This window comes from Anolis sagrei, chromosome 7 (assembly GCF_037176765.1).
Source record: "Anolis sagrei isolate rAnoSag1 chromosome 7, rAnoSag1.mat, whole genome shotgun sequence".
Taxonomy (NCBI): Eukaryota; Metazoa; Chordata; class Lepidosauria; order Squamata; family Dactyloidae; genus Anolis; species Anolis sagrei.
The window spans coordinates 29,108,066-29,121,427 of record NC_090027.1 but is presented as its reverse complement, the minus strand read 5'-3'; the positions used below and the strand labels follow the sequence as shown (position 1 = coordinate 29,121,427).

At 45.7% G+C, this 13,362-nt stretch overlaps 1 protein-coding gene across 6 annotated transcripts in view; it reads right to left on the bottom strand.

Annotated features, from left to right (window-relative positions):
* IGSF9B (immunoglobulin superfamily member 9B) overlaps window positions 1-12,532 on the bottom strand; it is a 167,803-nt gene extending 155,271 nt beyond the window's left edge. For all 6 annotated transcript variants that reach the window (XR_010910245.1, XM_060787082.2, XM_060787083.2 and 3 more), the window contains exon 1: window positions 12,077-12,532. Coding sequence is in view for 5 of the 6 variants with exons in the window: in XM_060787082.2 (XP_060643065.2) it covers window positions 12,077-12,143 (67 nt within the window). In the remaining variant the exon portion in view is untranslated. The remainder of the gene's footprint in view (window positions 1-12,076) is intronic.
* Window positions 12,533-13,362: the final 830 nt, after the last annotated feature.

Genomic DNA, 13,362 nt, shown 5'->3' with positions numbered 1-13,362 from the left:
GATTCTCCCTCGGGGTGAGAAAAGCGGTATATAAATGCTGTAAATAATAAATAAATATAGTGGTTGTTAGAGTGGTCCAGCATTTCTGTGCTCTCAAATAACATGCTAGAAAATGCCTCTAAAGCATTTCCAGGTCCTCCAACACAATATGGTCAATGTATATTGGAAGAATAACATAGAATCACACTGGAGGATGTAGAAAATGTATTTCAATGTGGATAAATGAAATTGCAGGTTCTGCATATACAGATATCATACTATACATAGAATACAATAATCACCAATACTGTTCTCTTCATACAACCTATTTGGCTTCCATTAGGGACAGATCAATAAGTGAGGCCTCTGAAACTGCAAACCCTGCTGAGACAACTCTCTTTGTTTTGGAGCTTTTGATCAGACCTTTGAGGGGGAAGTATGCAGCTATAAAGATTGGAAATATTTTTTTTTAAAAAAAACCCTGAAACCTGATATTCTCAAGCTATTCCAGATTGGGGAAATAAATTCCTCTCTGCAAAATGTCATGCAATACACACTGCTGGCATGACATGAATGAAAGAATAATCATTTCGACTCCCCATTTCAAATCCTCGCTTGCTCTGCTACTGCACAGAGCTATGGAAGAAGGCAGCTATGCTTTTAAAGCATCTCCAGTGAAGGGTGCTTCTTTTGTTTGTTTTTACAAAAGACTGAATATGTGTGCATGTATATAGATGCAAGCAGCTTGTTCCATATTCATGAACACCCACTCATTTGGTCACCTGTGATAAATAACACAAAGAGTGATATCTTTATAAACAACCCAAATATAGGTTGTTGTAGGTTTTTTCGGGCTATATGGCCATGTTCTAGAGCAGTGTTTCTCAACCTGGGGGTCAGGACCCCTGAGGGGGTTGTGAGGGGGTGTCAGAGGGGTCACCAAAGACCATCGGAAAACACAGTATTTTCTGTTGGTCAGAGGGTTCTGTGTGTGGCCCAATTCTATCGTTGATGGGGTTAAGAATTTCCTTTGATTGTAGGTGAACTATAAATCCCAGCAACTATAACTCTCAAATGTCAAGGTCTATTTTACCCAAAACCACCAGTGTTCACATTTGGGCATATTGAGTAATTGTGCCAAGCTTGGTCCAGATCCATCATTGTGTGAGTCCACAGTGCTCTCTAGATGTAGGTGAACTACAGCTCCAAAACTCGAGGTCGATGCCCAGCAAACCCTTCCAGTATTTTCTGTTGGTCATGGGACTTCTGTGTGCCAAGTTTGGTTCAATTCCATTATTGGTGGAGTTCACAATACTCTTTGATTGTAGGTGAACTATAAATTCTAGCAACCACAACTCCCAAATGACAAAATAAATACCCGAAAAACCCACCAGTATTCAAATTTGGGTGTATCAGATATTTGTGCCAAATTTAGTTCAGTGAATGAAAATACATCCTGAATATCTGATAATTACATTACAATTCAAAGCAGTAGCAAAATCACAGTTATGAAGTAGCAATGAAAATAATGTTATGGTTGGGGGTCACCACAACATGAGGAACTGTATTAAGGGGTCGCGGCACTAGGAAGGTTGAGAACCACTGTTCTAGAACATGGCAATATAACCCAAAAGAACATTTCAAACATTTTAAACAGAGGGCCAGGTCATAGTCCCTCAAACTGTTGGAGGACCAGATTATAATTTGGAAAAAACATGAATAGATTCCTATGCACACTGCACATATCTTATTTGTAGTGCAAAAAAAAAACCCACTTAAAACAATACAATAATTAAAATGAAGAACAATTTTAACAATTATAAACATTAGTATTTCAATGAGAAGTATGGATCCATTTTGGCTGATGAGATAGGATTGTTGTTGTTATTGTATGCTTTCAAGTCATTTCAGACTTAAGTTGACCCTGCACAAGGGCCGGGTAAGTAACTTTGGAGGGCCGTATTAGTTTGAGGACCCCTGTTCTAGAGGCATTTTCTCCTGACGTTTCGCCTGCATCTATGGCAAGCTTCCTCAGAGGTAGTGATGATGCTTGCCATAGATGCAGGCAAAACATCAGGAGGGAATGCCTCTAGAACATGGCCATATAGCCCGAAAAAAACCTACAACAACCCAGTGATTCTGGCCATGAAAGCCTTCGGAAACCAAAATATAGAAAATGCATCATGCAAGCTTCCAAAGCTCCACTGGCTTCTTCATTAGTCAATGTTAAAAATCATGCAGGAAAGAAAAAATGTGTCAGGCTCATATTTGGTCTCAGATGTTATTACTATAATGAGGAATTTGTCTTCAAATATCCAGAAGACAAAAGTTTGGGAATTATTGGGAAACAGTTCCAGCCCAGCTTATCTATCCAAATGCATCTTTCCCTATGAACCTTCCAGGAACTTGAGATCGTCTGAGGAGGCCCTGCTCTCGATCCCGCCTGCTTCACAAGCACATTTGGCGGGGACGAGAGACAGGGCCTTCTCTGTGGTGGCCCCTCAGCTGCGTAACTCCCTGCCTAGGGATATTAAATCAGCCTCCTCCCTCCTAACCTTTAAAAAAATGGAAAACCTGGCTCTTTCAGCAAGCGTTTGGAACCACAGCATGACCAAAAAAACAAAAAACTCAAATCGGAAAATGAACTAGGAACGGCTAAGACCAGGGGTCCCCAAACTGAGGCCTGGGGGCCGGATATGGCCCTCCAAGGTCATTTACCTGGCTCTCACTCAGGGTCAACCTAAGTCTGCAATGACTTGAAAACACACAACAACAACAATCCTATCTCATCAGCCAAAAGCAGTCCCACACTTCCCATTGAAATGCTCATAATATTTGTTAAAATTGTTCTTCATTTAAATTATTGTGTTGTTTTAAAGTGGGGGGGGGGAGGTTGCACTGCAAATAAGATATGTACATTGTGCATAGGAATTCATTCATGTTTTTTTCCAATTATAATCTGGCCCTCCAACAGTTTGATGGACTGTGACCTGGCCCTCTGTTTAAAACGTTTGAGGACCCTGGCTAAGACGATGGAATGGTTGAGGATTTGAACAAGAATACATAGTTTTTATAATTATTATTCATTGTTTTTATGGTTTTTAAATGTACTGGGATGTTTTTGCTTTTTACTGATGTATGTATTTTATATATGGTATCTAATCGTTGCCGACTTGAGTCACCTTCGGGCTGATATGGGCAGGATACAAGCCACAACTTTTACACATCGTCTGTCCAAAATCTCAATTCTTCTTGTGACGGTAACTTTCCTTCTTTATTTTTTAAACCATTTACAACAAATTTTCCCCATACATCATCAAAATCAACTCTCCCTACTTTTCCCTCAAATCTTTGCTTACCACTCCAATGCTCTTGACCAGGAGTCCTCAAACTAAGGCCCGGGGGCTGGATACGGCCCTCCAAAGTCATTTACCCAGCCTTCACTCAGGGTCAACCTAAGTCTGAAATAACTTGAAAGCACACAACAACAACAAGAATCCTATCTCATCAGCCAAAAGCAGGCCCACACTTCCTACTGAAATACTAATAAGTTTATATTTGTTAAAATAGTTCTTCATTTTAATTATTGTATTGTTTTTAAGTGGGTTTTTTACACTACAAATAAGATATGTGCAGTGTGCATAAGAATTCATTCATTTTTTTTTCAAATTATAATCCAGCCCTCCAACAGTTTGAGGGACTGTGACCTGGCCCTCTGTTTAAAACGTTTGAGGACCCCTGCTCTTGACATTTGCAGAGTAACAACAAAGAAGGAAAGAAAGAAAGTGAAAAAGGAAAGCTCTCAGCCCCAAAGAACACCCAATCAAAATCTGTTCTTGCATCAAAATGATCTTTTCATTCCCTTGCATTTTTGGTGACTAGAAAGCAGCTAAACATGATCTTCTCATGTTTAGCTGCTTTCTAGTCACCAAAAACACAAGGCAATGAAATCTGAGTACTACCAAGTTTGGTAAAAGGATACTGTGTTCTTTCGCTGCCAGCCAATTAGTAATACGTCTTTACTCAAGCTGTATGGTTTCCACCTTGATCCTCGTGGAACTAATCTTCCAACAGCAAGGTGTTTCTTTCTATAACCAAGTTCTTATCCAGAGAAGCAAGAAGCATCTCAATGGTAAGAAAATGAGACCCATCTCTTTGGATCAGGATAGCAAAGGTCCACCTGTCTGGCTTGGCATTTCCTTTTCAGTCAGCCTGTACTTTTTGCAGATTAGATTAACATGTTCTCTCTAGTAATCTCTAGATTCTCCAGTATGTTTCTATGCTCAACTTCAGCTGCTCTGGAGATCTTTTCACAGAGGCTCCCAGAGAGATGTTTCCACAAGAAAGAAAAAATAGTATTGATGTATTGTCGAAGGCTTTCATGGCTGGAATCACTGGGTTGTTGTAGGTTTTTTTCTGGCTATATGACCATGTTCTAGAGGCATTCTCTCCTGACGTTTTGCCTGCATCTGTGGCAAGCATCCTCAGAGGTAGCGAAGTCTGTTGGAACTAGGAAAATGGGTTTATATATCTGTGGAATGACCAGGGTGTGACAAAGAACTCTTGTCTGCTGGAGCTAGATACAAATGTTTCAACTGACCACCTTGATTAGCATTTGATGGCCTGGCAGTTGTTTGGTGTAGCTTTTTAGTGCCTGGGGCAATCTTTTGTTGAAAGGTGATTAGATGTCCCTGATTGTTTCCTCTCTGTTGTTTTCTCTCTGCCAAGCCATCAAATGCTAATCAAGGTGGTCAGTTGAAACATTCACACCTAGCTCCAACAGACAAGAGTTCTTTGTTCCAGCCTGGTCATTCCACAGATATATAAACCCATTTTTCTAGTTCCAACAGACCTCACTACCTCTGAGGATGCTTGCCATAGATGCAGGTGAAATATCAGGAGAGAATGCCTCTAGAACAGTGGTTCTCAACGTTCCTAATGCCGCAACCCCTTAATACAGTTCTTCATGTTGTGGTGACCCCCAGCCATGAAATTATTTACGTTGCTACTTCATAACTGTAATTTTGCTACTGTTATGAATCGTTATGTAATTATCTTATATGCAGCATGTATTCTCATTCACTGGACCAAATTTGGCACAAATACCCAATATGCCCAAATTTGAATACTGGTGGGGTTTGGATGGGAGGATTGGTTTTGTCATTTGGGAGTTGTAGTTGCTGGGATTTATAGTTCACCTACATTCAAGGAGCATTCTGAACTACACCAACCATGGACTTGAACCAAACTTGGCACACAGAACTCCCATGACCAACAGAAAATACTAGAAGGGTTTAGTGGGCATTGACCTTGGGTTTTAGAGTTGTAGTTCTCTTACATCCAGAAAGTCCTGTGGACTCAAACAATGATGGATTTGGGTCAAACTTGGCAGGAATATTCAATATGCCCAAATGTGAACACTGGTGAAGTTAGGGGAAAATAGACCTTGACATTTGGGAGTTGTAGTTGTTGGGATTTATAGTTCACCTACTACCAAAGAGCATTCTGAAGCCCACCAACGATAGAATTAGGCCAAACTTCCCACACAGAACTCCCATGACCAACAGAAAATACTGTCTGTGATGGTCTTTGGCAACCCCTCTGATACCTCCTCACGACCCCTTCATGTTGAGAACCACTGCTCTAGAACATAGCCATATAGCCCAAAAAAACCTACAACAACCCCAAAACAGTATTATTTAAATGTGTAGTGCTACTAACTACAGTGAAAGTAGATGGCTTACTATGTTGACTATGGGCATGTAACACCAACATTCCCACACAGATCATGAAAGTAATGGCTTTTTCCTGTTCACCTCCAGCCTCTGGCTGGCACTGCAGGAGCATGCTCCATTAAGCCATCCATCCACAAAATATACCCTCCCCTAGATAAGTGTGGACTATTACAAACTCCATCATCCACACCCAGAAGATCTTACAGGATAACATGATGGAAGTACTAAGCCAATGCTCCCATTGGATTGAAGACTGGCGAAAACTGCATTAAACAAGCATGAATAGGCACTGCTGATAAAGCTCACTACTCTGGACAGTGCAGACTGATCCACTGCAAAGGAAGGAAGGGGAGGGGGTTGATTTATGGGATCTGCCTCAATGCAGGTAGCAGGGTCGTATCAGCCTTTTAAATTGGCACCTTATGAAATTTGGTACTGCCCTGAGCACCAAAAAAGAGCAACATTGAGTCATATGATTGTGCCCTGAACTCTATGAAAGCATTCTTCCTGGCCAAAAGAGAACACAATAGTTTGGAGAATGGAAAAGCCATTGCTTAGATAGCTGCATTATTCCCACAGATAAATATGAAGAAAGCACTGTAAAATATTGAGCATAACCAAATTGGGGAAAATAGACCTTGACATTTGGGAGTTGTAGTTCCTAGGATTTATAGTTCACCTACAATCAAAGAGCATTCTGAACTCCACCAATGATGTAATTGAAACAATTTTAGCACACAGAACTCCCATGACCAACAGAAAATACTGGAAGGGTTTGATAGGCATTGACCTTGAGTTTTGGAGTTGTAGTTCACCTACATCTAGACAGCACTGTGGACTCAAACAATGATGGATCTGGACCAAACTTGGCACAAATATTCAATATGCCTCTATGTGAACACTGGTGGAGTTTGGGGGAAATAGACCTTGACATTTGGGAGTTGTAGTTGCTGGGATTTATAGTTCACCTACAATCAAAGAGCATTCTGAACTCCACCAATGACATAATTGAAACAATTTTAGCACACAGAACTCCCATGACTAACAGAAAATACTGGAAGGGTTTGGTGGGCATTGACCTTGAGTTTTGGAGTTGTAGTTCACCTACATCCAGACAGCACTGTGGACTCAAACAATGGATCAAACTTGGCACAAATACTCAATATGCGCAAATGTGAACACTGGTGGAGTTTGGGGAAAATAGACCTTGACATTTGGGAGTTGTAGTTGCTGGGATTTATAGTTCACCTACAGTCAAAGAGCATTCTGAACCCCACCAACAATAGAATTGGGACAAACTTCTACACAGAACCCCAATGACCAACAGAAAATACTGTGTTTTCTAATGGTCTTTGGCGACCCCTCTGACACCCCCCTCATGACCCTCCCAGGGGTCCCGACCCCCAGGTTGAGAAACCCTGCTGTAGTTAGAAGGAATGCCATTTGATGCTACTTTGACTGCCATAACTCAATACCATGAAATTATGGGAATTATAGTTTTTCAAGGTCTTGTCCTTCTCTGCCAAATTGTGCTGGTGCCTCACCAAACTGCAGCTCCAACAGCATTGAGTCCTAGCAGTTAAAATGGTGTCAAACTGCATTAATTCTGCAGTATCAGCAGCTACTCCCATCTTCTCAATTGACATGGCAAGGATTTAATATGGGGCCTTATGTATGCAAAGCATGTCTTCTATTACAGGGCTGCAGCCCCTCCTCTTATTTTCAAGCACCCTTGTGGCTACTAAACCACAAAGCTTCAACTGTTGCAGAGTGCAGGCAGGAAAGAATACCGGCTTCCTAAAAATCACAGCTACCAGCATGCATTTATACCAGTGCATCTTCAGCTATATAGCAACTTAGTTTTCCCAATGTGCCAGAGACCAGTACCATATTTCTATCCATTGAGTACAATTGGGTGATAATGGTCTTTCCTGGAAACTCACGCCAACTGTACCAGCACTGATTTAAACCAGAGGCAACATATAAATTGCCCTCTGCGGAGCCCCCGGTGGCACAGTGGGTTAAACCCCTGTGCCAGCAGGACTGAAGACCGACAGGTCGCAGTTTCAAATCCAGGGAGAGGCGGATGAGCTCCCTCTATCAGCTCCAGCTCCTCATGCGGGGACATGAGAGAAGCCTCCCACAAGGATGATCAAAACATCAAATCATCTGGGCGTCCCCTGGGCAACGTCCTTGCAGACAGCCAATTCTCTCACACCAGAAGCAACTTGCAGTTTCTCAAGTTGTTCCTGACACGACAAAAAATATTGCCCTCTAAATGTTGCTGGACTACAATTCCCATCAACCCTGACACTGCAGTCTGAGGCAGATGACAGTAGGAATCCAAGAATATCTGCAGGGACACCTAGGTTTTCCACCCCTGGTGTACGTCAGATCTATCTACTAGTTGAAATAAAGAGAAGTGAGACTGGGAAGATAGGATAGAAAATGGAATGTATGGATTTCATTTGAACCTCACATAAAATTTAAAATTCTCCAGGTTTTTTTGTTATTGTTGTTTTGTGGAGTGGCTTAGCTCACATTGGGGGAAAGCCTGGTTGGTTCCCTGCTTCCTGTCCCTTATTCCCACTCTCTCTATTCCTGTCTCATTCAACTGCAGACCTGTAATGCAGCAGTGGCAAGGACTCGCTTTAGAAGGAAGATTCCCACTCCACACACAAATCCAAGGTGCTTAGCAACCAGAAAATAAACGACACTGTAGAAATGCAATTAAACTAATGGAATGTGAACGTTGTTGTGGGAAATTGGTTCCAAGAGGGGTATACACTAATCCTGGAAATGTATGCCTGACACCATCACTTAAGCACATCCACGCTTTGCAAAAATCATTTTAAAAAGAATCCTTTCCTAGATGGGGAAAAATGAAGAGCTGCCATGGGAAACTTTGGCACAAAATCATACAATTGCTATCAGGTAGGCGAGCAGCTGCACCTGAACACCGACTACTTCATCACACTAGAGAATGATTCCACTTAAAATCTGGTTGCTGCCTCCTGCAGAATTCTGGGGTTGTAGCTTAGAGAGGAGCCTTTACCAGCCTCCCTAAACTACAAACCCCAGAATTCTGCAGAAAGCAGATTTAAAGTGGATTCATTCACTAGTGTGATGAGGTTTCTGGAGTGGGTTCTCCACCAAGTGACCAGGCAAGAAAATAGAACTGGACGCAATTTTCAGCATTTGAACGCAAAGTAAGTTAAATGCCAAAGAAAAGGGCTAATCGCTTGTGGGCATATTTGGAAAGCTGGTTTACATAAAGATTTTGATGAAGGAAAGTCCATAAATGAGTACAGGTCCCGCCATTGGCTCTGTGCCATCCTCCAGGAAAGGAGAAACGCAAGCCTACTTTCCTTCCATTATCGCACAGGACTCCCTCAGCCACAGCCCTTCTTCCTTCCTGATAGCGGAAAGCTCTCTCTCTTGTTAACTTCTTGCAAGGAAAATCTCCAAAGCCCTAGAGAGAATTGTTGGCAGCATTCAGAGGCCTTCCAATGCAGAGGACCCAATGTTCACTTGCCATTTGTGAGCTAATGCTTCATAAACTTCATCAGTTTTGGTTGACTGCCCTCTGGGAGGTCATTTACAATTTGATTAACATCTTCCAATGATGTCCAGGGCAGCACCAGCTCTCCCTGTACAATCCTTAAAAGGAATTCGTAAACCTTGCATTCCCACAAGCTGTTCATTTAAGTACCGAACCATTGCAATAAACTAACACAAATGCATTGAGAAAGGGTCCGACCCATTTCTATCCATGGTGCTTCCCCTCCTTTCCAACTGCAAGAGCAAAAAAAAGTGTGTCTTTGATCCAAAACTGCATCACGACGCAACAAGAATCGCTCTCCAAGCCTCCCTCCCACTCCTTCCAATATACCCAAGGAAATCCAATCTGGCATTTCTCTGCAAGTGAAGCCGGAATCCCTCGTTCGCCCACAAGTGCCTACATGCCTACAGGAAAACTGAAACAAGCACACGGATTTGCGATTTAACGAGCTATGTTCACATTTCAACAAGCCAGGTGGGATTTCCTCACCATTAACATTGGAAACGAGCAACCTTGTTTCCAAAAGCATCATCATCACCACCTTTCTGCCCCCAGGAAGAATATAACAGGCAACTAAGTATAACTGACAGTCACACGCGCAAATGAGTGAGGTTGACTTTAGCTCAGCCAGATTCTCTGCCTCTCCACCCTCCATGTCGCCCTTCTGCAGGACAGTTGGGCAAGAGTGCCTATCTGCATGCAGCCCAATCCTATGCAGCACAGCATAGCCCTGCAGAGTCAAGGAGGAGGAGCACAAGGGTAAAGCGTGCAGCCAGAAGGAAAGTGCCTTGTGGGACCATTTCAGCTGCAATTTTGGAATGAGATGTCACTTGGCCTCATGTATTTCACCCATGCCTCCTGCAGAAAGCTTTCTCTGACATGAATACCAAAAGGAAAATGAAAAGGAAAAGAAATAGTGTGCCTTTCCAGTGAAAGTCCTCCCAGCACCCTTCCCTTTGCGTGGCATCCTCCTAGACCCAGTGGGTGCCTTTTGCAAAAGTGCTTGGCAGAACTCAGGCACATTTTGGCATTTCCCAAGACTGTTGGAACTTTCTCCCCAATTCCCATTATCTTCTCCAGAACTTATGGAGGTGGTTTGAGCGAGGGAAGGGATCTCTGCATCTTTTCACCCATAGGAATTGGGAAAGGGAGGGAAGGAGGAAGGAGAGAAGAAGAGGATTGGTATCTGTGCCCAAGCAGGGGACAGAAAGAGAGGAGAGAAAAGAGAAGGGGAGAAAGGGAAACATGAGGTGGGAGAAGAGAGAAGGAGGGAAGGAGAGGATAGGTCTCTGTGCCCAAGTCCAGAGGAGGAGAGAGGAAAAAAGAGAGAAGGAGGGAAGGAGACATACAAGGGACACAGAGAAAGAGAAACGGGGGACTGGGAGTTTCTGGAGTTGGAGAGAGCCTTCTCCCAGCCAGGAGAGCAAAGGGGAAGGAGAGAAGGAAGAAAGGAAAAGATGGGTCTCTATGCCCAAGTCCAGAGGGGAAAGAGAGAGAAGAAGGTAAGGGGAGAGCAGGGGACAGAGAGAAACATGGGGAAAAGATAGCTTGTGGCAGCGGAGAGAGCCTCCTCCCAGCATGAGAGCAAAGGGGAAAGAGAGAAGGAAGGAAGGAGATGATGGGTCTCTGTGCACAAGTCCAGAGGGGAATGACAGAAGAGAGAAGGAGGGAAGGAGAAAATCAGTCTCTGCGCCCAAGTCCAGAAGGTAAGGATAGAAGAGGGAAGAAGATGGGTATCTGTGCCCAAATCCAGAGAGGAAGGAGAGAGGAAAGGGGAAAGGAGGGAAGGAGAAGATGAGTCTCTGTGTCCAAGTCCCGAGGAGAAGAAGAGAGGAAAGAGAGAAGGAGGGAAGGAGAAAAAAAGTCTCTGTGCCCAAGTCCAGAGGGAAAGGACAGAGGAGAGAAGGAGACAAGTAGGGGACACAGAGAAACATGGGGAAGGGATAGCTTGTGGAGGTGGAGAGAGCCTCCTCCCAGCATGAGAGCAAGGGAGAAAGAGGGAAGGATGGAGAAGATGGGTCTCTGTGCCCAAGTCCAGAGAGGATGGAGAAAGAAAGAAAGAAAGAAAGAGAAAATCAGTCTCTGTGCCCAAGTCCAGAGGGGAAGGATTGAAGAGAGAAGGAAGGAAGGAGAAGATGGGTCTCTGTGCCCAAGTCCAGAGGGGAAAGAGAGAGGAAAGAGAGAAGGAGGGAAGGAGACAAGAAACATGGGGAAACATGGGGAGGGGGTAGCTTGTGGAAGTGGAGAGAGCCTCCCCCCAGCCAGGAGAGCAAAGAGGAAAGAGAGAAGGAGGGAAGGAGAAGATGGGTCTCTGTGCTCAAGTCCAGAGGGGAAGGAAAAAGAAAGAAAGAAAGAAAGAAAGAAAGAGAAAATCAGTCTCTGTGTCAAGTCCAGGGGGAAGGACAGAAGAAGGAAGGAAGGAAGGAAGGAAGGAAGGAAGGAAGGAAGGAAGGAAGGAAGGAAGGAAGGAGAAGATGGGGCTCTGTGCCCAAGTCCAGAGGGGAAAGACAGAAGAGAGAAGGAGGGAAGGAGACAAGCAGGGGACACAGAGAACACGGGGAGGGGATAGCTTGTGAAGGTGCCCAAATCCAGAGAAGAAGGCGAGAAGAGGGAAGGAGACAAGCAGGGGAGACGGAGAATGAGCTTCTGGAGGTGGGGAGAGTCTCCTCTCAAGCAGGGGAAGGAGAGAAGGTGGGAAGGAGGAGGCGAGAGGCCTGCCTGCGCCCTCCCAGCCCTGGGAAAGGGCTCCTCCGGGGGGAGGGGAGGGCTGCCAAAGGGAGAGGCTTGCACTTCAACTCACCTTGAGCGGCCGCCAGTCCTCGGGCGCTGATCACACTTGCAATCAAAGTGGCCACATACCAAATCATAGTACTACCGCCCGGCGGACAGGAGCCTCATCCTAGCTGCGGCGCGCCCGCCCTTCTTCTCCGTGCCTTCTTCCTTTGGCCTCCGTCTCGGCGCTTCCTCCTTCCTTCTCATGCCCCCAGCAGCAGCAGCAGCCGCAGCCTCCCTCCCTCCTCCTGCCTGGCCGGCGCCGGCTCCATCCTGGGCATGGGCATGCAGAAGCAGCAGCAGCCGGACCCTCGCCACTGCTGCCCCTGCCGCCCAGCCGGGCCCCGTCCGCTCCTCCTCCTCTCTTGGCCGGGAGAAGGGGAGCCGCGCCGGAGGAGGAGGAGGAGGACGAGAAGGAGGAGCAGCCAGAGAGAGAGCAGACCGGAGACGTCAGCCCCGAAGCCCCGCTCTCCGGCCGCGCAGCCTAGCCTGGCCCATTTGAGCCTCCGCGGATACACCCCCGCCGGGCGCCGATTGGCTCCCCGGACGAAGAGGCGGGACCCTATTGGAGTAAAGAAGGGGGGGGGGGGAGAAAGAGAGAGAGAGAGAGGGAGAGCAAGACAGCCACCTTCTCTCCCCTCCTCCTCCTCCTCCTCCTCCTCCTCCTCCTCCTCCCACCAAGGTGGGTTGGAGCGTGCAAAGCACAGAGCCGCAGAATCATGCGCAATGCTAGAGAGGAGGGAAAGGAGGAGGAAGGGGCTTTCCTCTCTCTCTCTCTCTCTCTCTCTCTTTCTCTCTCTCCCCATCCCTCTCTTGCTCACACTGCATGGCCAGAGGATGCTCCTGGACCAAAAGAGGAGGAGGAAGAGGAGAGGGAGGGGGAGGTGGCTGCAGGACGCAAGGAAACCTCCGCAGAGCGCTCCTCAATGCAGGAGAGAGAGAAAGAGATGGGACAAAGTATCGAGGGCTTTGTGCTGCTTTATTCACTCCCCTCGCACCTTTAGGACTCCCCAGATTGGAAGGAGGCAAGGCACAGGGCTTTCCCACCCTCTCCTGCTCTCTCCAGCATTGCCACCACCCTCTGCCTTTGATGCCCCCTCTTCCCATTGCACAGCAGGCTTGGAGCACCAACCCAAGGTTGTCATGAGCCTTCTTGAGATTGGGATTAGCAACGGTTCCCACTGTCCAGTGCTGTGAGCCAAGGCTTTAGGAGTCACAGGGAGTTGTGACGTCATCCGCGGGGGCGCGCACGCACGCTCCCCCGTCCACACGCCCCTCTCCGGCTTCCCTGCGCCTTGGAAAGTCATGGCCGCC